Source organism: Larus michahellis, chromosome 3 (assembly GCF_964199755.1).
Source record: "Larus michahellis chromosome 3, bLarMic1.1, whole genome shotgun sequence".
NCBI classification, from domain to species: domain Eukaryota; kingdom Metazoa; phylum Chordata; class Aves; order Charadriiformes; family Laridae; genus Larus; species Larus michahellis.
The window spans coordinates 21,779,295-21,805,671 of record NC_133898.1 but is presented as its reverse complement, the minus strand read 5'-3'; the positions used below and the strand labels follow the sequence as shown (position 1 = coordinate 21,805,671).

Below are 26,377 nucleotides of genomic sequence, written 5' to 3'. Positions count from 1 at the left end.
CTTTTTATTTTTAAGAGCACATTTCTTTCTGCTGCCAGCAAAGGCTTCCATTCCCCCTGTAAGTAGGACTCCAGCAGGGCTTCAGCCAAACCAGAAGAATGGGACATGGACCAAAGGCTGCCCTCCACACAGGGTCTGCAGGGCACAGCTGGCACGGCTTACACAAGCTGTATATCACAGAGTCACAGAATGGTTCGGGTTGGAAGGGACCTTAAAGATCATCTAGTTCCAGACCCCCTGCCCTGGGCAGGGACACCTCCCACCAGACCAGGCTGCTCAAAGCCCCATCCGGCCTGGCCTTGAACACCTCCAGGGATGGGGCAGCCACAGCTTCTCTGGGCAACCTGGGCCAGTGTCTCACCACCCTCACAGTAAAGAATTTTTTCCTGATATCCAATCTAAATCTACCCTCTCTCAACTTGAGGCCGTTACCCCGTGTCCTATCATAACACTCCCTGATCAAGGGTCCCTCCCCATCCTTCCTGTAGGCCCCTTTTAGGTACTGGAAGGCCACTAGAAGGTCTCCTCAGAGCTTTCTCTTCTCCAGACTGCACAACCCCAGCTCTCTCAGCTTGTCTTCATAGCAGAGGTGCTCCAGCGCTCTGGTCATCTTCAACATACGCCCTGCTTTGCTGCCTAGACTCAATGCGCATTACTCCTCTCGGTTTTTCCTCAGGCAGAGGCACAGTGGGGCTGTGGGTTGGACTCCAGCTCCCAGTGATGACCACCAGTTGTGCTGCTCAGGCACAGCCACCACAGACCATACTGTTTCTCACTAAGCCCCTACTGTTCACACAAGTCCATTTGTCCTCTGCTCTTTCTCCTCTCATTAGTGATCCCTTTTCCTCAGGTGGAGCAAAGTTGCTAACAACATGGCCAAGATTACAAGGACATCGCACATGCATTGTGCCTGGGGTACAGGCTGAGGCCAGGGCCCTGGAGCACCCCAATGCACCTCATCCAGGGAGCAGGCTGGGACCACCGTCTTGCACCAGGAACAAACCTCTCTCCAAACCTGCAGAAGAGCAGCCTGGTATAGAACCAAGGAAAACAGCTACTATGTGTCTTCAGACTCCTAACAGGGACAAAATGACTTTTCAGAGTTACTGTTCCTCACCAAAAATCTCCAGAAATAAAGTACAAAAAGTCACCATGAGAAGACTAGGCGATAGCACCACACACACACCCCCTTTTTGATCTTATTTTCTACATCATTACTCGGCAGCCACCATTTATAAGAGCTTACAAATAGAGAGCCACACGTTAACAGAAAGACTTGTTGGGAAATTATATCTAGCAATATACACTCTCCCTTAGCTCCAGAAAGGAAGTGAGAGCTAGCTCTAAAGGCAAGCAACAGTTTTAACAATATGTAATAAGTTAAGAAAGACAAATATTTCAGTGGCAAGGAACAACGAATGTTTGCTTTACAAGGTCTGATAAGTTCCAGGATCCAACATTAGAACGCCTTTAGGGCTGGTATTTTCCTGTTGGCCAAGAGAAACTCAACATGAAAGAATTAAATCTGATTAAACTCACACCCATCCAGCTAGCCCCACCACTGAAGGCACCCATCCCTCAGCTTTCTGGCATGCTAGAGGCAAAGAAAGATCCACAAGTGACTAGAGAAGGGGAGCCCAAAGAATAGTTACATGATCTAAAAATGATGTTGCAAACCTAAGGCAACTTTATAAACAAAGAAATGCTGCCATTTCCAAGACTGAAAACACAAAAAGGCAGTTGTATCTGCCAGGGAAGGCAAGAGTCATGCTCCGGCTTCCACCCCAACCAGGTGAACTCCTCAAAGGTCCAGAGAGAAGTGGAAGGTTTCACCGTTAAGAAAATAATCACAGGAAGTGTGATTAGATAAGGTTTTCTATCTATCTATATAAACACTCGAGAACATCATTGGGATTCAAGTGACATTCAATACTGTGAGCCTTACTTCTGTCAAAGAACTGGTGGAGGAAGCACCTGATCACACATCTAGCAAGCGTTTCATCCCTATGTTCAGTATCTAATAGCACATCTAAAGAGGACACATACAAGGTAGCTATCACAACTGAAAATAACTAGAGGCTGTTAGCTCAGCTACAATTTTTTTATATGATAAACAAACAAAATCATATACCTCAAAAGATTGTAAAGATAAGCAGAAGTCAAGGTGGGCAGGTTAAAGGTAAGCAATTCTGACCACAGGGGCTTCCTGCTAAGAAATGCAAAATGGGGAAGAGGCAGATGCTCCCACTAGAAAGAGTCGGAATACCTAAAATCTCAGCTTCAAGCAAACAACATCAACCATATTGTCACCTGAAACAGTGCAAAATCCTAATGTTGCCTATCCTGGACTGACAGAGAGAGAGGTTCTTCCAGATTCATGGAGGCTCTGAGAGAGGGAGGCTGTTAGCCCACCAGGGCTTTGGCTGAAATATTTCACTGCCAAGACTAAAACATATTTTAATATTTTATTTCACTTTCAAGCTTTGCTTCCCAGCTTCATACCCATTCCTCTAAACCCTAAGCCTTGGTAAGATGATCTTTGTTTTACTAAGAGATTAGTTTAATGACAGGGCAAGAATGGAGTCAGCGGGCTGTGGTTCACTGTCTCCAGAAAGCCCAGAGACAAGTACATGTTGGGGAGCACAAGCAGTCTAAACAGCTCTGCACTTAAGAGTCAGCTCAAGAAGTTGGAATAGGGAAGTACAATCTGCCAAGTCACTGATACTCAGCTCCCAGCTTGGGGAAGGCCCCCCTGGAGCGCACAGAGAAGCGCGTCTCCTGCAGTGATTCACCTCCCAGTATCTCTCAAATACAGAATTTTTCCACCCTTGATTAAAGCAGAAGCCTTAAGTCCACAATAGAAAATGCAAGTACCAACAAATATTTTTCCCAAGCAGGTTGAAAAATCAATACAGCTTTCAGAAAACGCACTCTCTCCAAACTAGAAATGAGGAGCCAGGAACAGAAATCATTACCCTTTACACTGACTGTGATGTAAGGATCAATGCACTGCCCGGCATCTTTCAGACCAATTTTCTCTATATTGATGGTGAGTAACGTCATCCCGGGTTCAGATGGCAATCTGGGTAATAAAGTACCTGGAAAGAGTAAAGCATATTATTAACCCTTTGTGTCATCTTGCAGCAGAGGCCTTGCTTATCCCATCATCTCTCATGGAAGATGCTGTTCTCCTTAGGGGGTTCAAAGTCCAAGGATTCATATCCCAATAGCACACAGCACTATGGGAAAGACAGTGTGCACAGACACACAACATCATCTGACAGATTTCAAAGCCCACACCCAAAAAAATCCCAGGACTGCCTCAAATTGAATGAATTAATAAAAAAAAATTATGCCGTAAGAATAGAGAGGAGCTTTTTTTAAAGCGTTCTTTTTTGCTCTCATGCAGAATAACTCGTTCACAGAACTCATTTTATATCATTTTTTAAGGATTAAATTTGTGAGGCTGGATTCAATTTGCAGTTGCAGGAAGTTGAGACACTTAATCAGGAGTCCCACCCCATTGAACATGACTTGGCTTCATGTTGAACATTTAGACTGGGAGAATAAAGATGAAAATGACATTGTTGCAAATCCCACTGGACGTAAAGGAACCAAAAGAGAGATTCTTAATTATCTAAGTTCTACTGGCTTCTACTCAAAGTAAGAAAAAAAATAAATAGTGTTTGCATTCCCCAAGTTCCCTTCTGCCTTAAGGAAGGAGTTCTCAGCTCTGCATCATGAACATTTAGCATCAAAACTTTGTGGTCAGCATAAATGAATCCTCACAGTGCTGAGGAAGACAGTGCAGCTGGCCAGAAATCGAAACTGTTCAGACTCACTAGAAGCCATGAGATTCATCAACAACAGAGTAGGTTTCTTCATGCTGATTTTAGGGAAAACCCGCAGGCTCCAAGCCTCTCTCCAGTATTAGATGAATAAACACCAAGACAGAAAATGCTTAGACTGATGAGCAAGTTTGATTTACAGTTTTGGTTTTCTCATTAAAAAAAAAGTTATCCCAAGGCTTGAGATCTAAACACAGCAAGTTTCCTTTGGCAAGTACAATCTGGGTTTTCCTTGATATTTTTTTTCCTCGTGGTCTGCTTGAGGAGCTGAGGAACCAAGGAGGTTTTGTCCTATTAGAGAGACTAGCTTTGCAAGTAGGGGACCATGTATTCTGCTCACAGAACCAGAGCCACAGCTTCAGCAAGATTTCATGAGCGCTCCCCACACCCAGTCCCTCTTTCAGGATCACCAGCAAGACTCGAATTCACATCTATGATGTGGGACATTTCTGCTTGTCCTGTCATGGCTGCTGCAGACTCATGACCTCCAAGGTACCACATCTGCAGACACTTCACAACGCATCACAGCAGAATTTGACACACCATTCTGAAGCAGTGGGACAGGCTTCTGACTATAGTATGTTAAGTGTTAAAAAGCAAACTTATTAGAGACCACCCATTTTGCAAAGCAGCGCACACACTCTAGTTAATCTTACTGTCTCTCTTGAACAGATGTTCAAAGACAGAGTTCTTATTTCAATCTAAATGAAGGTAGAAGCAAGCCTGTCATCTTTTCAGCACAAAAAACTTTGCTCTGCCATCTTTCAGTTGTTTCCTAGAAGCAGCATGCCCCCAAAGAGCCAAGAACAACTGCAACCTTCAGTTATCCTATCCATCACTCAAAAGGCCTAAGTGATGGGATACCTGACAGAAAAATTGCCTGCAAGCTGCATCAGACTGGCATTTATTATAAAAATAATGTGTTAAGAAAAATTATTCTCTTCTTGTAAAACGCTTTCTAGAATGTGTGAAATTGCAGAGCTGCAAGGAGCAGAAAAGTCAAGCTCACTTCCAGCAGGTAAGAGGACGGATGGTCTCCAAGAAACACAGTTTCCTTTCTGCCTCAGCAGGAGGAACAGCCAAGCCAGCCATGGACCAAAGCAGCTGACCGTAGCCTGTCTCATGTGAGCCACGATCACCCAAGCAGGTTTTTTGCTGAAGCCTCTGCAGTCGTTTCACACAGGAGCCACTAGCTGACACTAACCTCTCTATGGTATAACTTTACTAGGGCTGGGCGCCGCACTGTCAGTCTGCCAGCACGGCTTGTGCCCGTTAGCCTTCAGCAGGCTCACACTGAGGCTTTTCATGAGAGAACGGCCAGCCATTTCAGACACAACCGCGGGGCATCGTTGCCAGAGGGGGAAGGAAGCATCTACAAACAAAATAAGTGTCTTCCTACAAGTGCATTTCAGATACACAAAGGTGAGCCAACCCAACAGCTCACTGCCACCAAGACACAGGCTTTCATTCTCTCCGTTCCCAAAGCCCCATTCAGAGAAAGGGCGGGGGAAAGGTGACAAGTCTCCTGCCGGGTTCACAAATGGAAACGGTTCCCAGAAGAATCCATTGCCAGCACAGCACTGGAATAAAGCCGTATATAACCAGGAGAAAGGCAGGAAACCTTTGCTGTTAGAGGCAACAAGCCATTGGTCAGTTCAGCTCCATACACACAGAAGTCTAACTACATAAGTACTCTTTGTGTAAGATTTCCCATAAAATGTCTTTATTAGCACTGCAGGGCTTCTAGAGAGCTATGTAAAGTGTGTCACCAAATATGACCGTCCCTTTTTCTAGTACTGAAGGCAAATGAAGATCAACACATAGATGCCTAGTACTAGGATCGTTACCAAAGATTGTATTTTGAGGGTTGAAAGTAAGAACTCAATGAAGAGCATCACAGCTACATGAATATGATCAAAGAAATAACTGTATATACTAAAAGGTAATCATACCTTCATTGGCTCCTGGGTTAGATGAATGGTGCAATGTGACAACGATGAAGCCATGCATGGAGAAGACAAGGCCGCGATCAGTTAAACAATACAGTTAGGCACTATGGATTAAAGGCATACAGAAGCAAAGAGTGCAACACAGTTCTATCAATTCAATATGGAAAGGCCACTTGACTTACAAGGCTCACCCCAGAAGGCTGCAAACTGCTTTTGTTTAAGCCTCATCACCCAGAGAAAAACCAACCTCCAATCAGGTAAGAAACACCACATTAATTTGCATTCAATGGGGAAACAAGGTCTGTGTTCAACTAGTACAAACCCGTCTTAGTTAGGGGTTTAGATTATTATAGCTATGGGGAAGTTTACCTTAATGCAAAAAAATTCAGAGAAGTCAGATACGCAGTTTATCAAGTAGATGACAATGTAAAATATCAGTAAATTCAGGCGTTGCTCTCACCTCCTCTTAAAGGTATGGTCTTACTGAGGAATAATTCTGTAAGAAAGTATACGGCCCAAACCTTTCTTCTTTCCAGTTTGACTACCCTACTACTTTGAAAATGATTTAACTGAAAACTCGATCTGTCCATCATCAACTTAGACTCTTTTTTAAGCACATGTGCTCTGGACAGACAGAATGCTTCTTCATAAACGATTTATCATGGTGAATAACAAGGATCAAGACAGTAAATGTAAGCAATAAAACATCACAATGTATTAGAGCCTATTTGTGAGCTTAGCACAAACAACTGTACAGTGTGCATACCTACACAGTATAGCATCCAGGGATCACATGCAGTAGCACGGATTGGCTCAAATCTAAGGACAGAGACGTGTTTTCTCCAGGCATAAGTAATGCAACACCCCAGCTCTTCCAACCATAATTCCAGTACTAGTTTCCCTCCTTGTTATCTCCTTCCTGAAATATGAAGTTTGGCAACCTGCTCCGAAACTAGAAACCTGTTTCTTATGCAAAGAAACCACACCAGGAACAAAAAGAACTTCTGTTGGAACATCCTACCCCTTTATCCGGTAAATTGTCAAAAGCTGAAATTACAGGAAGACCTTCTCTAGAATCTGTAGGTATACCCAGTTCTACAAGTGCTTTCACGTGGTCAAGGACTTAACTATCAAAACCAAAGTTACTCCCTCTTTATCCTCTCAGAGCCTGGCTTTAGTCTAAGCCACTGTCTCAACAGCTGATGCAACACAAAAATAACCAGCAACAACTTATCACATCTCTAGCAGGATGCGATGCACCTTGCAGGAGAAACATTGCCACAACTAACATCTGAATGCATTTGAAGCACTTCACATGATACAGTTAATAAAGTGCATGGAATGAAAATACTGAGTTTGAACAAGGAATAAAGGCTAATTATTTGAGGTAGATGGCACCACCCTCACACGTTATCCATATATAACTGTTTTGCAATAAAATATTGTTTAATGGGGAAAAAAAAAAATCCACTGTCCACCTTTGTGGTTCTCCAATACAGCATTAGAGTTCACATTAGCCTGTTGCTCCTCACCCAAACTTTTCAAATCACAGGTGGAGAAAAGGGCTTCTCAGAGACAGAACTCACACATGCTACATAGGCTGGCACGGCAAGGCTACTGCCCCTACCTGGAACTCTAGCAGGAAAAGAGTCTGGAGACCCTGCTCCAGCTCCTCCTTCCTCATCATCTTCCTCAAACTCCAAGTGTTCCTCTTCTCCAGGTGCTAAAATCTTCCTGTAAAACACAAGAAAGAAGAATGAGACCAAAGATCATTCGTCATCTGGCTTGCAACTCACAAGTCAGAGCAGGGGCAACACCCTTTAATGTCATTTCACACCTATTAACTACTACCTGTACCTATAGACTCTGAGAGAGACTGCAGGAGCTCAACCCAACAGAAAGCACAGAGTCTAAAAGCAAGAGACAATACTGACAATTTCAGAAAGACATAGCACGGGCTTGATTTTTAGTGGTACCTAGACAAACAGAATTCAAAAGTTTTTATTAACCAGTTTACCCAAAGCAGCACAGCAAGTAGGTGGCTCTAGAAATTCTAATGTTTCAGATGTACGCCAGGTCCCAGGCTATGCTCCCTTCCAGATATACACATATCTGCACATGAAGTGACCCCAGTTCTCCCTTACCTGAGTGGAACAGGCTGAACATCAAAGGGAAACTCCTTATTGTAAGTGAGGATATTCTTTAAGACTGCAGAGAGGGGAAAAAATAAGAATCCATATCCATAAACAAGCATTAATTCTAATACTTTGCACAGTTACATCCATTCTCACAGCACCTGAACCGACAAACTTAAGCACACGTGTAGGCTGCACATTCAGCCAGCCACCGTGGGTGTCCAAGCATGCTGGTAATACAGAGCTTAGTTGAGATTTCCTACTTCTTCATGCATGTGTTTTGGATTTTTTTTTTTGTTAATGAATGGTGATGGGGGGGGGGGGGTGGTATTTGTTTGTTTTTTCTTTTTTTTCTGCGCTCAGATGTCTGGGCAGATTGGCAAAATTCAGAAGAGATACAGTGCAACATCTGACCGTCAAGCCCCAGAGACACTGACTATATTCTCCAGCATTCAATGGGACAATGGCTTTGCCATTTCGATTGGAAACTTACTCAAGTTTTAGTAATCACAACTTTAGCTGTTATTTCCAAAAGCATTTACGAGTAAGAGCAAAACTTCCAAAAGCATGTGAAAGAAATAAGCATTTCATAACGGCTAAAGGGCCTAAAGATTTACAAGAGAACGCCTGCGGGGAGAGGTGCTCTCCTACCAGACAACGAGTATCCCAGACTGGGCAGGGGGAGAGGAGGTAGAAAAACTGAGTCCTCTCACTGAGCCTCACTTTGCAATACGCCCTCTCAGAGCACAGGAAATCTCCCCTTAGGACTACTGAATGAGAACAAACTGCTTTTAAATGATGTTAAGATTACACAAATACCCAGAGGTACTTAAATACCAGTTACGTTTAAGGAACCACTGCCAGGGCCCTCTGCATGCTACAATTCAGCCAGTGCAGGAGAGCTTCCCTGTCTGTCTTCATGCTCACATCACTCAGCGTGGGCTCCATCATTAACTTACCAGACACCATCTGAATGCTACAATGAATAAAGAATCCCTCAGGGAAACTATAAAGAACTCAAAATATCTTTCCAGTCTTTATTCATTCTGACTTTTTTTTCCTGATTTCTGTACCACCACCTGAGAGGTTAGGTACTGCCTGATTCCAGATGGACACAATACATAAATACATAGAAAGCTTCAAGTCGCCTTCAGTCAGAGATGCGACAGACAAAACTCATGCCGAGCCTCTCTCCCTCCAAAGACTTCTGCTCTGAGGGATCAGTAACACAGATTTCAACATGGTGGTGAAGAATCACAGCCACTTCCCAACAGGAAAGCATCTGGTTAAGAGCAGTCACCTTCCAGCACAGCTGAGGTTCAGGAAAAGCAGGGGATTTTTATCACACTCAGAATTCCCCAGCTCTTGGAGAGCTACATCATACCGGAGACAGAAAGTGGAAGTGCCCCAGGCAGAAAAATCTCAGTAAAGCGAGATCTCTTACAGATCATAGGCACATTATACAGAAGCAATAGAAGTTACAGTAGTTCTCCTCCCATCTTCCAAAGGCTGGTAAGCACTAGATTCCTCTCCCCCGTAACCAGTTTCTCTCACTATGTGAATGAACACCCCCTGGAAAAAAAAACAACTTAGCAATACATTTCAGTCATCACTAGAGGGCACAAAATACTCCACCGATATGAGCACAGGAAAAAGGCAAACAGTTTCACAGCGCCTAAAATCTCGACGCTGCCTGGAGACAGAGCTGAGCATACACCCTCCTGCCAAAAGAGCCGCAGCCAGGCACACAGGCGGTGGCACCGGAGCTGCCCACGGGAGTACGCCGCTTCCAGACATCCTGGCCGTGTCGGTGACTAAAGGTGATGCTGCCTGTTTAGCTCAGAAACACTTCTGGAAACACCATCCAGAATCTCTTGCCTTTTGCCCACAGTAAGCTGTGGATCGAGTTTTTAATAGGCTTTCAACTCTGTCTCATCACCCACAGCAAATAATTTTGAAAAGTTGTAATACAGCAATTTACCAAAAGAGCTCCTTTAAACATCATCAGGGTAAGAAGTGGATCTATAGCACTCAGCCAGGGGAAATACTTATTCAAAGTCACTACAAAAGAGTAAAGCAATAAGACAGCTATGCAACATCCTCTGAGGAAAAGGAAAATCCTCTCTACATCTATCATAAGTGGGAGTTTCAGTTGATTTAAATAAAAACAACGAGATCACAGAAAAAACCCATTAGGTTACAATGAACAGAAATCTCCCTGGCAATACTGCGTAAGCCACTCAAGCTTTAAGAGGTTGGTTTGGGCTTTTTTGGTTTTAGTTTTGTTTTTAAAAACACACATCGCCTCCGTGAAAAAGAGCACTTCCCCTCTGTAACGCGGCTGCTGAGAACACAATTCATAGCAAGTTGTCCACGTGTGTAACTAATGGGCAGATCGCAGCGTTGTGGCCTCCATTTATGTTGCTTTTCCAACAGAAATCTTTTAAAAACACTGTTCTGCAGGCTTGCATGCAGAAGCTGCCTTTTCTTTTGTGACATTGGACAATATCACATTGATTTTATCAGCAGTTGGCTGTCTCTTGAAAGAAAGAAATTACCAACATGAGCCGCAAAACCAGTACACACTAACTTGGTAAAGGCCACTGTCCATTTAGATTTTTAGTGACAGCCTATGATACCTGTACTGATTTATTTATTTTTAAATAGACAATACAAAACTATTCAGATACCAGGCTCCCCAGTACAACCCGGTGTCTACTTCTCTCATAATACCTATACACTGAGTTTGAAACTAGTCGCTTAGTGCCTAGAATCATCACACACCAAACACAGGCCACGAGATGTCCCGGCCTACCCATTTGGAATATGTATTTTAACACTGGTATAAGCTTTTACAAGAAAAGGATTTGTGAGACCCAGTGCGTTTGCAATGATTCCACACAGTGTAGTCTCAAAAGAACTATTTGTATGTATGGACCCTCCTGTAGCATTATTCTAGCACAAAAGATTCAGTGACAAATCCTATAAACAAACAAAACTAGCCAACTGCTTCACTTTCCAAGCAGCGTGAAAGGCAAGCTTAAGTAGGAAAAGTTAGAACTTGACAACACAAGATAAAAAAAGCTTAAATCTAAGGGCCCTGGTTACTATAACAACACCCCAACCAAATTTCTCAGCCATTTTGACAGCTTCAGGCCAAAAGTAATTAAAACAAGCCAAATTGTGTGAATAGCTGTTTTCGTTCCACCCTAACAGAATGGCTTGACCTAACAAAAGAATCACTTATTTTCATTGCCAGCCCAGATTTTTTTTTTTTAGCTTCTTCTGGTGGAAAGCAAGAGCAAATTGACAACACACAAAACACTTCACGGTATATTTTGTGCAATGGCTGGTGTTGGCCTGATTAAAATTTACTCTATTCAAGATATACTTAAAAACCACAAAACAAAGGCACAATTCAGAGAGAAAGAGACCAGAACAATCCAAGTCAGACAGCAGCATTAAGAACATCAATGTTCAATTGTTGTTGTAGAAGCACCCATTCTCCCCCAAGGAAAACAACTCAGTGTCTTTGAAAACTGATGGCCACACACTCTTCCTCAGTTTTAATATAGTTGCTTGTTGTATGAAATGTGGGCTCAATGTGCTTCACACTGTTGAACAGTTTTTTTGACAGATTAAAAAAAAAATCAGTTCTCTGATGGAGGGAAAGATAAGCAACAGGACTCTTGAAATTTTGGCTTTTACGAAAAGGAGGCATTTCAAGGGAAGCTTTACATCTGTTGGCAGAATGTAAATTCTGACTAAACCCTTCGATAGTCACTTCCTTTGATTTGCAGAACAATTTGATGAATTAAAACATGATTCTTCTCCCTCTTCCACCCTTCAGTCACTCACGGGGCATTTGCACGACGGAGTCCGAAATCCACAGTTATTAGATAATTACAACATTTTAAATACTTTGTAAACAGAGAGCTGGAGTATCTATACAAAATAATCCCAAACCAGAGGATGCAGAGGCCAGACATGCAATATGCGGATTGTGAAAGGCCTAATACTTCCAACACACAGTTAAACCCTTTCCCAAGTTACGGTCTTCACCGACTTAGGAGTCTTGTAACATACCTTCACTTTCAACTTCCAGGGAACAGTTTAAAAGCATTTGGACTCTACGTTTTTCTAAAGGCATTAGGAACTTCAATGCAACACCCTGCTTCTTAACAAGCTTCCCTGTATGATCCTGTGCCAGTTACTTAGAGAATGGGAGTGCGAGAAACTCAGCTTATTCATGAAGTGACAACACTTACCTGCCTATCATGCTTATCCCCAACATCCCCCTTAATGATACAACTGTGACAGGAGCAAAACAAAACCAGCTTTTGCCAACATGAAAGAAGCTCTTCCACATCTCCTGTTCCCCAAGAACAGCAGAAACGTTAGCATTCAGGATAATACTGCTTACATGTGGAAGCTCTGATCCTAAAGATGCTTTGAGAATAAAGCAGCCAGTGTTATGGGAAGGAAAATGTAGCAGATAACTTTTTCATGTAGGAAGTATCTATTTATTTCTGGATTGACATACCAAGAACTGACCCAGGATCAGTTGGGAAAAAACAACATCACACAAAACCCTTCAAAGACTGACTCACATCCTCACTTTGACTCTTAACTTCATTAGTCTGGTAGCATTACAGTGGCAGGCGGCAGGTGATTGGCTACCATGAGCACAAGTTAAATATTTTCAGAAGAAAAAATAAATTTCACACTGCAAAGAAGACGACCACAAAGCGCTGAAATCCAGTTCAAGTAAGAAATGTGCAGGTAAATTTTACAGCTGATTATATACTGTACTACTGATAGCTTAAATTATTATTTTGTGCAAAAATTAGCAGCACTTATTTAAGAATAAAGACAAATACATTATGTGAAACATTAGGACTACTATACTTTGAAATTACCCGCATTACATTAGCTAATACACATCAAGTTCTGTCTACGTGGTAACAGATATTTGGAAGAGCCACCTAAAACCAGCATTACTGTCAAACCACATTGCGGTCAGTCAGTATTCATGCTGCTGTCACATTTTCCACTGTAACGATAAACGTCACTCACTTAAAATACAAAGATACTACTTACTTGGTTCCAGCTTCTTCAGATCCTCAAGCTTAAATTCATCCTGTGACTGGGTGGACTAGGACATTACAGAGAAAGAGTTAGAACTTAGTATGCATCTTCCCCTCAGACAGGGCTACCGTATCTTAGAATAAGCATGCAAGGTGCTTCCTTTGTTCAAACATACCAGCTTACTTCAAAGCTTCAGAGTCCTAAAAAACTGAAACAAAATCTTCCCAACAGAGGCTACGTTCACGGGTCAGGCGGAAAGTGCATTACTTATAATTTATTGAGAACAAATTTATCCCATGTTCTAAGCTCTACTACAACGTAAATATTTTTAAAGCAATTAGTTGGTCTTTCATACTTACTGCGCACAGTAACATTAAGACAGAGGGACTTCTTTTAATTCTTCCCCAGTCAAGTTGTTCTGAAGCAAGATCAGCTGTAAGACTACACTGCAAAGCGACGCTCCAACAGGAGCATTCACAGTTCAAGACACACATCCAACATTGTAACGCTGGCACAAATTACAGTAAACAGGATGAGCTTGACAAAACACTCAGCTAAGAGCTCACTGCAAATGGAAGAGGGATTCCCAGCTCTCCTTTCTCCAACTCTGATGGTGCAGTTTCCTCATCTGGCTGTAGCACATGTCTGCTTCTCAGCAAGCCTATTGGACTCGCTAACTCAACGGAAAAGTTATAATTTTTTTATTCTGAGGTAGTTCACTGACAGTTTGATAAGCTGAACTAGCCTATTCTGAGATGACAAGTGGCAGAGCCAGCATAAGAAAAATAGCGCAAATACAAGGATTGACACTGGACATCCTCTTTCAGGCAGAGGATCAGGTCTTACTTGTTGTGTCATTGCACCCTTGACGTCTCTTAAGATTACCCATTGTTTTCAACATTTCTTCAAGGCCCAGCGGTTGTTTTTTTTTTTTTTTCTCTTTGATTTTACCCAAGTGTCAAAAGGGACTTTTTGCAAGACTACAGAAGGACCGTAAAGCAGCTATACCCATACTGTTAGAAGAATGGGAAGAGATGACCACACTTGCTAACTGCTTTAATCTCTGCTAAGAAACTGGAACAAAAACACAGCAAGTAAAACACTCCCCAAAGCAAAGTGGAAGAAAAGTTCTAGTACCCTCACACAAGGTTATAAAATCCTTGAGTTACTGCTGAGGGACCGACAGCAAGAAAGGCTGTTCTTGCAAGACATCATCTCTTCAGTTTGGCAGGTTATGACATTGCTGCACCTTCTGCTGTTGCTCTGAGGCACGACCCAACCCATGAAGCTGTCCCACAGTGGAACACACCTGCCCTCATCACAAAGTCACAGGGAATCAGAACAAGCACAACACTGTTCAAACACCCCACATTTAATTTTAGATTAAAATAGAAAGACAGCTAGAGATAACCAAATAATTCTTCAAAGGTCACACAGCCTCAAGACTGGTCAGCCCCCACCTCATCAGTCCAGCTCCAGCATGACAACTAAGTTGCCACTGCATCACAGCCTCTCAGACAAATGAAGGCAACACAGTGGAGCTGCTAAACCTTGTACAGCAACATGAAGTACTCAGGAGCGCTGCCTTGAGCAACTCAATGCAAAATTAGCCTGTCACCACTCTTTGTCAGTAAAGAGGTAATCCAATAACCCAAACTGTGCTTCAGTTCATTCATCCCTCCCCTGCCTCTTTTGGCAATTTCTCTCGCTTCCCTTTTGTTTTGGGGATAAGATTGTGCTGATGGAAAAAAGAAACTCACTTCCATGACACTGACATCCAGTCCAGAAAAAGAGTCCAAAGAGTAGCTTCTAAATCTGGATGGGGCTTTGAACAACCTGGTCTAGCAGGAGGTGTCCCTGCCCATAGCAGGGAGGTTGGAAATAGATGGTCTTCAAGGTCCCTTCCAAACGAAACCATTCTATGATTTTCACACATTTGCCTACAGCACTGACAGTTTTCATGACTGCTACAAAGTAGTTTTTATCATTTTCATTCTACACACACATTCTTTCTTGTGCTCTATTATGATTTGTGAAGTGGCTGAATTAGATGCAAGGGTCACTCTGGGGATCTTTTTACCCTTACACACAGGTTAGGAAGACAAAGTAATCATTTCTGAAGGAGTAAAATGAGGTAAAGAACCAAAGACACAAAAGCTGCAGTTAAATTCCTGTACAAACCCTAGTACATGCTCATATAAGCACTTAAAGGTTTTTAAGGCAGCCCCTTGGGGCATCATGCTGACAAACTGGAAAGTCCAAGTGTTCAAGTGTTTGTTCACTCTGTTTTCAGAAGTTTTGGCTATGTCTGAAGACATTAAACTAGTTTTGAAAAGCTCTACAGTTCCCTATCACTAAAGTATGAAGTCACATAGGAAAAAGAGCTATACCTGTAAAGCTGCACTTCTCAGTTCCAAGCATGTTGCAATTTTAGCTATGGTTTTCTGTAAAAAAAAAAAAAAAAAAAAAAGAAAAAATAAATTTACTTAATTTTGTACTGAAACTGCCTTCTTCCACATTCATATTTGTTTAAAATATAAATACAAACAACCCCTTTTCTTGCAAAGATTTCAGATCTATTATTCAGTACCAGATCATCCAGCATCAAAAGCTTTTTTAGACACAAGCAACATTTTCTGAAAGCGCAATAGATGAAACAGACATCTGCCACTTATCCCCCCTCCCACCACTCATCAACACAGATGGGGGTCATTCACTCAGCAGAAACTGTAATAATGCCTACTACAAACCATAAATTGTTTATAAACTCAACTGCTCTGAAGTGATAGGTGAGAGCAAGGAAAAAAAAAAATATCCAACTGAACAGTGTATTACCTTCTGAGAGCTTGAGTGGTTTGTTCTAATTTGCCCTTTTAGGAGTCACGCCCACAGTTTCCCTGTTGGGTTTATAATCTCAGCAGACCAGTTCAGCCCTCCTCAGAAATTACAGAAGCCCAGTATCTCAGCACTGAAAAAACACGGTCTGCTTTTGTGGGTTTTGGTGGGAGGGGGAAGTATAAAGGCGGATTATTTTTCTAGCTTTCTATTTTTGTAATTTTAAGACATTTAAACTCCGAGTGAAGCATGAAATAGGTTCTTTGATTCAAACTTGTCAGCTATCTAAAATACTCCTGAGCAGAACTATGAAGTAATTTCTTATTTTAATTTAAGAATGTAGAAAGAGGGAAGGGTTTCAAAATAGGCCATTGCTAGCAGTTTTACTTTGAAGGCAGTGCTACTTAATCTTTTATGTCTCACAAAATAAGAAGCTCCAGCAACCGTCACATTTGTTTCTATTATTACCAGCCAAAAGGAGGAGTTAAGACTTCGGTAACTGACAGCAAGTGGACGTAACTGCACAGTATATTTTACCTTGTCTGACTATCACAAGTTTGTTCATGAACTAAAAGGTTTTAGTGAAGAAAAACTAAGACTATCCGCAGAGATAAGGGCCAAACATAATTCAAAGTGCTCTGTGGAACATTTATAGGGCAAAAAACCCAGCAACAATGAAGCTACAAAGCAAAGCACTTTATTTTCAAAGTAAGTTTTCCCCCCAGAAGGAAGATTAAAGTTGAAATACACACCTGTAACTCATTCTCTCCTTTTAAATCAGGCAGTATAAAAACAGCTCCCCCCAAGCTGGATGCACGGGGAGAAAAAGATCTCCTACAGCACAACTCTTGCATCTAAAGATCTTCAAGGGTATGGGCATCTGGCAAGTTATGTGGTATCAATCAAAAGCCAAAACTTCCCTTTAAAGGAGGGTTACATTTTAGGGCTTCAAGAGGTTTGTAGCAGCAAATAAAAAAGCTTTTATCTACATGCTTTCACAACTACCTTCCCCAGTCGTCTGCCCTGACTCCCCTGCAAAGGGATGTCACAACTCCTTCTCACACAGCTCCTGGGCCACCGCTAGTTTCAACAGGCTGGGTTAAAAGCTAAGCAGCTCCAGTTTCAGTTCACCTTACGCCGCACAAAGTTGGAAGAGTTCAGGAGCTGAATCATAAACAGATCAGACATCAATACCTCAAGGACAGAGCCAACAGCTGGAGTGTGTCAAAGCCTCAGATACCTGATTTTCATCCGACATCACAGCCTCATCAAAGTTTTCAAAGCCCTTTCTCCCTAACTGGTATCTCCTCTAGTCTTAAGCACTCTGTTACAACATGGCATTAGCCCAGACTTTACATCCTCATAGTTTGTATTACTGTCCATTGTATGGAGGCCTTATAAAAAATTCAATTCTTTTGAGCACCTTCCAGGAAAGTAGCAAGTGATGCATATTAGCACAGGACACACATTGTTTTCTCCTCTACCTAGGATGCAGCACATGCAGCGGTGTGCTATTTGAGAATTTAGTATAGACCAACGTGACCATATGCTTGCATGCAAGATGGCAGAGTTAAAACAATAGTACAGCTCCATTTCTGTGGAGGTTCATTTTGTAGTCTAGGTTCAGTCAATAAACTTCTACCTCCCTGAAATAAATTCTGCCACATAACAGAAATCCATGGCTGGATCTCCAACGTAGCTTGGAAAAACAGAGATTTTTTGAAAGAGACAGGAATATATAGTCCTGGATTAATTTTGATGCTTTCAGACCCAGACTCCATACAGGGGTGTTGTGGATTTACATATACCTTCAGGCTGGATGGGAGGACACCAGGCAGTACTACAGAAACAGGTTCTCTGTCTTCAGGGTAAGAACGCACTACATTCATCTAATCAGCTGCAGTGTAACAAAAGGAATTCCTTTTTATATTTGAGAACATCTGGAAAGATACATTTGCAAAGGTAGAATCTTAGAGGAAGGTGTGAAGTAATGGGTAAAAGAAAGGAATCCAGAGGTTCCCTAGGGACGGGAGGGGAAATCTCTAAGGTTTGACTGCAGCTCTAACATTTGCAAAAACCCAGCTGTTCCGATGGTTTGGGTGTTGATTGCTGAGCAAAGAGTATGCCCATTCTGTGTTAGATCAAAACCCCTCCAACTCCACCACAGAAAGAGGGCTACGAGTTCCCAGGGTGCCAGCACACAGTCCCTGTGCCCCACGACAGACACAGAACATGTAAACAGAGTTTCATATGGCTCTTCCCCTCCCAGTCTCGCATGCAGACCATTAAACCCACACTGTAAATGAGGTCTCAAGGAGCACTGCTCAACCCCTATCTCCTTTGTCAATTCACCAATAAGCTCAGCAAAACTCCAGTTCCCTATCCTGCAGACTCCTAACTGTCTTCCTAAAACTGCCTGAACTCGGTACCTCCTAACAGGACCAACAGCTATACAAAAATGTGTGTCCTCTGGCTCCTGGGGGTTGAAGGGCAATAATGGCTCTAGAAACAGATTAATTGAAGAGAGTTTGGGAGTCTTAAAATAGTAAAGAATAGGTTTTATATGGAATCTATTGAAATATGGCAAGCTCCCAGCAGGCATTATTCATAACTATTTTTTTAAGGGACCACACCCAACCCAAAAGTTAAAAATGCAGCTAAACACTGCTATCATTTTCAGCTGCAACTATCCCATGCAAAGGCTCCTTTTTGCAGCAGGGAAAACACTCTGCATCTCATTAGAAAGACTGAAGCCATAATTAACTTTGCTAGTTTAAAATAGTTAAGATTCAGTTTTATGTAAACTCGTGATTAGACAGGGAAAAAGTCAGTTGATCTCGTAGTCAAGGTTTCTTCAGTGCAGTTGTGTGAGTAATGACTGTGCTAACTGTAATGCAGTCAAAGATGTTTGCATAAATACAGAGCCAGAGCAGAGTTTGGCTTTAAAGAGAGGTCTAGGCTGTTAGGAGACCAGTAGTTTAATGAATCATGCTAAGACTGTTCAACAGTGCTCTTATTGCAGCAAGTTGCCACTGCAGAAAAAAACCGCATGGTTTTCTAATACTGAAGAAATCTCAGCCTAGCACAAAAACAGTTACACGAGAAGCAACAACTGCGGTTAGAAGAGGGCTTTAAAGGTCAAATTTATTGCATAGAGAACTGGGTGAGAGTAACGATAGCTGGAGGCAAGCTGACAACCATGGCCAAGCCTAACTGAAACAATTCATGTAGCAAAACACAGTGGTTGATGATGAATGAAGACAGGATTTTTTAGGAAATTAAGGTAAAACAAAGAACATCAGGATGCAGATGTTAAGACTGAGGCAAATCCACCAGTAACTATCTGTTAGTATTCCATGCACGCAGCTTTGAGGAGATGAAATTGTTGCACCGCCTCCTTAAAGCTGTTGCAGGGTGACTAGATTTAAACACAATGATTTGTTGTTTACAGTATTTATCTGCAGAGAAATACTTCAACAAAATTCAAAATCACTAATGAAGATTCCATCACTGTCAATTATCCAAGTCAAGACAGAGCCTTTCCCAAGGACTAAAACTCCAGAATTACATCCAGCAGTAAATGTAAGATGACAACGTTCCAGAAGCTGAAAAATCCAGGAATGAACAGCAAGTTCTGGAGACTAGTCTGCTCTATCAAGGGAAGTAGCATACAGTGTTTCAAAACAGACTCTTCAGATCAAGAGCAAAAAGGCAAGATATGAGTATTTAGAAGTCTGAATTCTTACCATAAACAATACATTTATTATAAGATAAATGATAACTGGCTCACAGTATGTCTAGGAAAGAAATCGGTGGTATCTGTCAAGCATTGTTAGATTAACAGATTGTATGATTATACTAGCAAGTAACATACCATCAATTATGGTGTGGCCATATCTGCACTGTAACACCACCTGTGATGCACGAAATAAACCCAAATATGGAAAAAGTTTATACAAACAGATGGGGCTGAGGATTTGAACCTAGCCTTGCCCTTTCCCTGTAGCTGTAAAGCTAGTAGTTTTCCCTTGGTACAGAGGAATCGCTGCCGAAATCCATCTTCCCCACTGAGTACGTCAAGTAAGAAACAACGACAGCCTCGCAATAATTCTTAGCAGTAGGTATGCTCCTTTGCAAAACAGCTAACTGTAAATCTACACAAAGACTGGAAGAAGGGTAGATCAAGCAACTGGAAATCATTATTAGCTTCACAGCCTTGCCTTCTCCAATCTATGAAATTCTGTGCACAGCCCTGGCCAGTAATATCAGATAAGTAAACCCTGAAGTTTACACACTCTTCTACATTCAGAATAATAAAGAGATGGCTCTTATATGACATACAGAACCTCAGAAAGAAAGTTATTGGGGAAAGATACTTTCTGGAAACGGGAGGAAAGCGCATATTGGTGGATGCATTGGCAGGAACTTAGTTGAGCAAAAGTAGCTGGTTTGGTATGTAGATTATTTTTTGAAGGGTGGCAAGAGAGAAGATGCATTTCTATTTAAGCAAACTGCTTGAAAACCAAAAGCATGCTAAACTTTACTCCTACAAGCCAAGTGAATGACACTAGCGATGATAGTAATTGGTCACAATCACTAGATTACACTGTCTGAGCTCCCACAGAAATAGGGAAGACCAGAACAGCAAGGACCTTAACATTTTTCTGTACAGAGTTTTAAGTGCTTCTTCCAAAGCAATAGCAAGACTCTTATTTTTGTTGTGACTAGCATTCCTCATGGTAGAGGAGGGAAAAAGAACATTCTCTCAACAAAATGTTGGGGAATTTGGCTGTGTATGTGGCTAATGAAATAGGCACCACCATTTGATAATCAGATCAAAGTTTCAGTGCATCATCCCCTTACTGATCTACAAAAAAAGGCAAGTGATATAAACCTCAACCTCTTTTGTAAGTTATATCAGCTTTAGAAACAGGTTATCACTCTGCAAGGATTCAAAACAGCCACTCCTTAGTTTTTCTTTCCAGAAGACTGTTGCGTTCAGACATGATCACAGTTGCACATCTGAGGTCAGTTATCTCTGCTTCCTGAGCCCCCCAGGCCTTTCCTCACGGCTGACCTCACTCACTTCCACAATCTGGTCCAAGGTCCTTTCCACAAGATTCAGGGAACATCTGGAAGCAAAGCCCTGTGTGGTTCTGGTTCCCATACTCACAGGAGATGATGCCTCCAGAAGTGAGATTAACAGCTTCGTCTTCATAAAATAATCATATTTTCAAAAGCATCCAGAGAGGGGAAACACGCAGTAAAGATGACTATAGCTAACAACGATGCAGAAAGCTACCAGCAAGGGACAGAGAGCAGAAGCAATCAAAGAGTAAGCAGCTGTCCAACATTAACAAAGCCCCCAAGCCTTCAGTTCAGGAAAGGTGGACCAAATCCTTCTCCAAGACTATGACTCAATTTAAGAAGATCATGAGCCTTATCTTCTTTGCAGAAGGTAAACAGAACATGGAAGAGCTGCTCTTTGCTTTTTTTATTGGTACACACCGAGGAAACAGTTACAAACCTCTGTCAGATTCTACATAAAGGTGTATTTCTTTGTAATGAGCTTCTTTAAACACATCAAGTTCATCTCCAATTTCTGTAGCCATGACCTGTTTTTGGGACCAACATTTCCAAACACAAACCCCATTACTCTAACACCCTATTACCATAGGTGAGATTCTGGGCTAGCAAAGGTCAATTTTCAGGCAATGACATTCCTCAAACAAGTGATTTTAACTGTGAAATCTGGAAATACAGGGGTTCTTTAATTTGGTATTCCTAAGAAAAACATGCCTTTATACAAGAAATGAAAATTTAGAAGGGCCTCATATCTCAAAATAAATTGTTTTGCTGAAAATGCTTCAGTTTACAAGACCTCAGCTAGCATTTTCCTCTTAAATCCTTTCACAGAATTTCATTAATATGATGCTGAGACAAGACACAGGGTTTTCAACTGAGGGGCGGGAGGAAGAAGTGAAGTAATTTCAATATTTTGAAAGACTATAAACAAATAACATTCTAGGAGACTACTAGGGAGTATTCTGCCAGGAGTCTTCCCAGTCAGGTGTTACATGTTAAGCTAAAATCCTCCTCGCACACCCTTGATGTCTGCAGTTCAAGACATTTTGTATTCAGACTTCACAACATAAGTTGTGCTAACGTTGTATAAGCAAGTTATCAAAAGGCCACCCAAAAAAAGAAACACCCAGGTTATAAAGGACTCTGGCCAGCGTGCATGACTTTCAATATTACACAGCAGAGCATTGGTCATATCTAATGACAGCAACTGTTTTAGACACCTTTCTGTTTTTGTGCATATATTGAGGGACGAAAAAAGGTCTCGTAAGGCTCTGGTGTGTGAAATAAGAAAAACCCAACATAATACACATCAACATCTACAAATCAAGCTCCTTGACTGAGCAAACAGCAATACTCACCTTTTGATCTTCCGTGAATTCAGAGTTGTTGTGCTGAGACTGCGCCTCTTTTTGTAGATGCCTTGCTAATCTGGATGGGAGGGAAAGAAAACTGTAGAGTGGGAACACAACACAGCAACACACACCCCCCAGTCTCCAGAAAACATGACAGCCCAAAGGTCTGCGAGACTGCTGCTCCAAATAATTTTTGTTTTGTTTTAACAAGGATTTCTATAACCATGATAGGCCATACTTAAAAAAAAAAAATCCAGAAGATGGACAACGTATGCAACTACATTAGGCAGGAAAGACTACATATATAATGTATCAGGAAAGGACAACAGGTAAGAAGGTCCTTCTAGCCAAGAGCCCCTTTTATAAGCACTGACCTTTTTCCTCTCCCCGTCTTCTTATTTTATAAGAACAAACCATACTCCCTGTGAAGGCCCACAGTGGAACAAGCCCATGTGCATTCCACGGGGAGAGTTTGAGGCAAGTGGGATTGCCAGGAGGCACAGGCACCCTAGGGGATGGCCGCAGGCTCTCCCAGCGCTGGAAGCCCAGAGCAGCGCAGCCTGGGCCAAGGCTGGCCAGGGTGTATCAGCTCACATTTGTGCCTGTCAGCATCACATGCAGAGCAGAGACCCCACCCCGTGTCACCAGGGAGAAAGGAGTACCAAGGGGTTTGGAAAGGAGCAGTAAGCAAACAGCTCCAGAAAGCGAAAGGAAACTGGAGAGGGAAGCTATGGGAAGAGTTACTGTTTCCGTCCGGGGAGGAAGGAGAACGTTAAACAAGCAAAACCTCTGGGCAATTGTTGCCATTCCCCGTAAATAATTAAAAAAAAAAAAGCAGAGTGGGAGGAGGGACAGGGGTTGAGGGGAAACTCAGGGACAGCAGAAGCACTCAAGGCATCGCAATACACTTCCATCTGGAACCTCAGAAGTTTGCCTTATTAAAGAGATTCAGCTTCTTGACACCACTGCAGTGGTCATTACCCTGGGTTTTTTGTGGAGGGTGGGGGAGGGTTAAAAGACATACACCAAGATGCATACACCAAACCAGGTTACTGTCAAAGCCTGTGTCAGAAATAAGAATCAGAATTCAACTATTTCTTCGGTTTTCCTAAAAAATAAACTCTCTTAAAAACACAAGGACTGAAGCCTCTGTAGCTTTTAACTACACAACCAAACAGGACAAGGTAACTGCACAACTCAGCGGTGTTGGCCCCCTTCGGGGGGGAACGGGGCGGGGGAAGATGGTGGCTGAAAAAAGACAGCATAAACATGCATGAATCAAAATGTACACTCCTTCCCTACTGCCCCCGCCGATATAATACACAGGACATGTAGAAAGGGCACTTAAAAGTGACGATTTAAGAAAACATATCACCATAGCAGCAATATGTCACCCACAACAAGCAGCATGACAGTATTAATGTGTCTGCAAGCATCAGTAACGCAACCCTCTTCCCAATACAAAAACCCCCCACCCTAATCCAAATAAACGCATCTGGCATCCCACTTGAAGCTTGTTCAAAGTTGGATCACACCAAGTTCTACAGACAGGGATATTCAACAGGGAAGCACCTGAATGAATAAGGGCCAATCTTTGCCCCAAGTCTCCTGGAACTTCCAGGATCAACATAAAGACCTGAGCAGACATAAGTCCTCCTGGACACAGGAGGCAAATAATTGTGTTTTACATCAGCAGCCATTAAATTTGTGGACTGAACTACCTTAGATTAGGGAAAATCTCAGTGTCAGCAAGCTCACTATAACCACCTTCTCCCCAGCCTCCCTGTGCTGATCAGTACAGGCCTTACCAATGTGAGCAGCACCCGGCCAACTGCAGCAACACACTCGTTCATCCCATCACACGTTGCCATTTGAGAAGGTAACAGCATAAAGCCATGCCATTACATCTCTCTAGAGCTACAAGTAGGTATCTTGCCCTGTGCTTATTTGCAACTTCTACCCTATACATTCAAGTTGTTTTTAATTTACCTGCTATATCTACAAGAACCTGATACGCTCACCGAAAAGGTTCTGCTCCTCTAGGAAATACCTCCCTGTAATCCTTTGATCTTCTCTCCCCTTTCTTCTCCCTCCTGGAACCACAGAGTTCATCTACTGATGACTACTCTATTCAGTAGAAACTCACTGATAAGGCTTGCAAGAGCAGCTTACAATACTACTCAAGAAGAGCTTTCTTACAAAGATATCACACTGTGCCAAAGTCAGAATAAAGCAAGAGCGTGAAGATCACCTCATTCTCATCAGACACAAGTGATGCTGGGAGGAAGGGAACAAAAGTCATACTTCAACTCTCAAACTGCCTGCAAACGTTTAGCAACCTTACTTCTCAATGAAGCGAGCTCAGAATGAGAAGCCTGAAGACTTTTCATTCTGAAGAAACATCATTACATGAAACTGGCTGCTGAGACTGCCGAGTTTAAAGCACTAAGATCCCACTGGATTCCTTGTAGATGTCCACATAAGGGCAGTTATTAAAAATATCTTCTTTTACTTTCTGATGATTGTTTTTATCTTCTGAGATACAGATCTGGAAGAGAACTTCTTTTCATCCCTGTGACAAGGTTTGTAGTAGCAGCTTGTCCTGTTCTAAAGGCCATCAGCAAACAGCAAATAACTGAACTCGCATCATCCTGTCTGGTGAGAGAATGAAATGATGAGATTATAGCATCTCATGACTATGCCGTATGCAGCCTGCAGCCTAGTGACTCTGGCAACTGAACTGGTGGCCAGTGTGGTTACAGCCAATAACTCAAATAGTCCTGAACAGTGCTAGAAGATCTCTCGGAAAGCATCTCTTCAGCTGACTTTCTTTCGGGAAACCCTCTGTGCAAACCCTCTGGACTTCTTCCAGAAAATGCACTATAAGAAACTGAGCCTACAGATCACAAGGAAATAGCTTTCATCTTCATGGTGATGAGCATACTACAGGAGAGCATTTAGACTAAAGCTACCAGGTGTGTTTCTAAGGATACCATCAACAGTGCCAACACTGGCCTGATACCAAGGGATACATGGATGGCGTGGTGCCACCCAGTGCAGGACAACCTAACTGAGGCTGCGCCAGTCGCTGCCCTGCCACCACCGGGTTCCCCGCTCTCCCACCCGGGTTCCATCGGGGGTGAAACACCCAAGGGTGCGATGGGCCGGTTTTCACCCTGATGGGTCGTTTGGGGTTTTTAAGAGGGTAAGGCAGCCCATTTGCCTCAGCCGGGTGCCCCCTTCCTCACACGCACGGTGCCCGGCGGACGTGGCGATGGGATGGGGGTACCCCGGGCCACCGGCGCCTGTCGCCACGGGGCTCCACCAGCCACCAGCCTCGACGGCCCACGCCCGGGGGGCCCCGCGGCTCCACGGCCCCCACCCTCGCAGAAGGAGGGGCCGGCTCCCGCCTCGCCCCCCAGCAAAGGGGGACAGCGCCCGGCCGAGCACCCGCCACCGACCAGCGGCCTCGGCGGGGCGGCTCCCGGCGAGTTTGGGCGGCGGCGACCAGCCCCCCCCCCGCCCCACCTGAGGGGACGCCCCGACCCAGGGCCCCACGCTCTATGTACCGGTGGGGCCTGAGGGGTGAGGGGTGCCGCGGCCTAGGCCCGGCGGGGCTCCCCCCCACCCTGCCCCGCCCCGGGGCCGCACACTCTCCCCCAAGCCCCGGCCCCTCGCCCGGGGTTCTATGGCCGTGCCGCGGCCCGGCGGGTCAGCGCCGGGAGCCGCCCGCCCCCGCACTCACATCTGGTACTCGTCGATCGCCTCCACCAGTTGCCCCCAGGAATCGAAGTCGGTGCCTTTCCTGAAGCTGGCGCCCCAGCGCTGCAGGAGGCTCCGGGCCGCCTCCGACATAGCCCCAGCACTAGGGCACCATGCTCACCCCGGGGGCCGGGGCACCGCGCCGGGCAGCCGCCTCCCGCCAGCGCCAGCCCCGCGCCCGCCGCCGGCCCGGCCCAGCCCAGCCCAGCCCAACCCCGCCGCCGCGACAACCAAACACGGCCACCGCCTCCCACCAGCGCCGCCCAGCGAGGTAGGCTGCGCCGGCCGCGCCCGCCCGCGCCATCGCTACCGAGGCGGCAGCG

The 26,377-nt window shown here is 43.5% G+C and overlaps 1 protein-coding gene across 5 annotated transcripts in view; it reads right to left on the bottom strand.

The window, feature by feature from the left end:
* AIDA (axin interactor, dorsalization associated) overlaps window positions 1–26,377 on the bottom strand; it is a 30,979-nt gene that overhangs the window by 4,177 nt on the left and 425 nt on the right. The window contains exons 1-8 of one of the 5 annotated variants that reach the window (XM_074579062.1): window positions 26,038–26,282; window positions 22,299–22,368; window positions 15,411–15,464; window positions 13,033–13,087; window positions 7,942–8,005; window positions 7,425–7,531; window positions 5,801–5,812; window positions 2,976–3,098 (exon numbers count right to left, since the gene is read on the bottom strand). In XM_074579062.1, the coding sequence (XP_074435163.1) occupies window positions 2,976–3,098; window positions 5,801–5,812; window positions 7,425–7,531; window positions 7,942–8,005; window positions 13,033–13,087; window positions 15,411–15,464; window positions 22,299–22,368; window positions 26,038–26,147 (595 nt within the window). In that variant the 5' untranslated portion in view covers window positions 26,148–26,282. Of the gene's footprint in view, window positions 1–2,975; window positions 3,099–5,800; window positions 5,813–7,424; window positions 7,532–7,941; window positions 8,006–13,032; window positions 13,088–15,410; window positions 15,465–22,298; window positions 22,369–26,037; window positions 26,283–26,377 lie in introns of those variants that run through there. The other 4 variants (XM_074579063.1, XM_074579061.1, XM_074579065.1 and 1 more) reach the window with 4 other exon arrangements.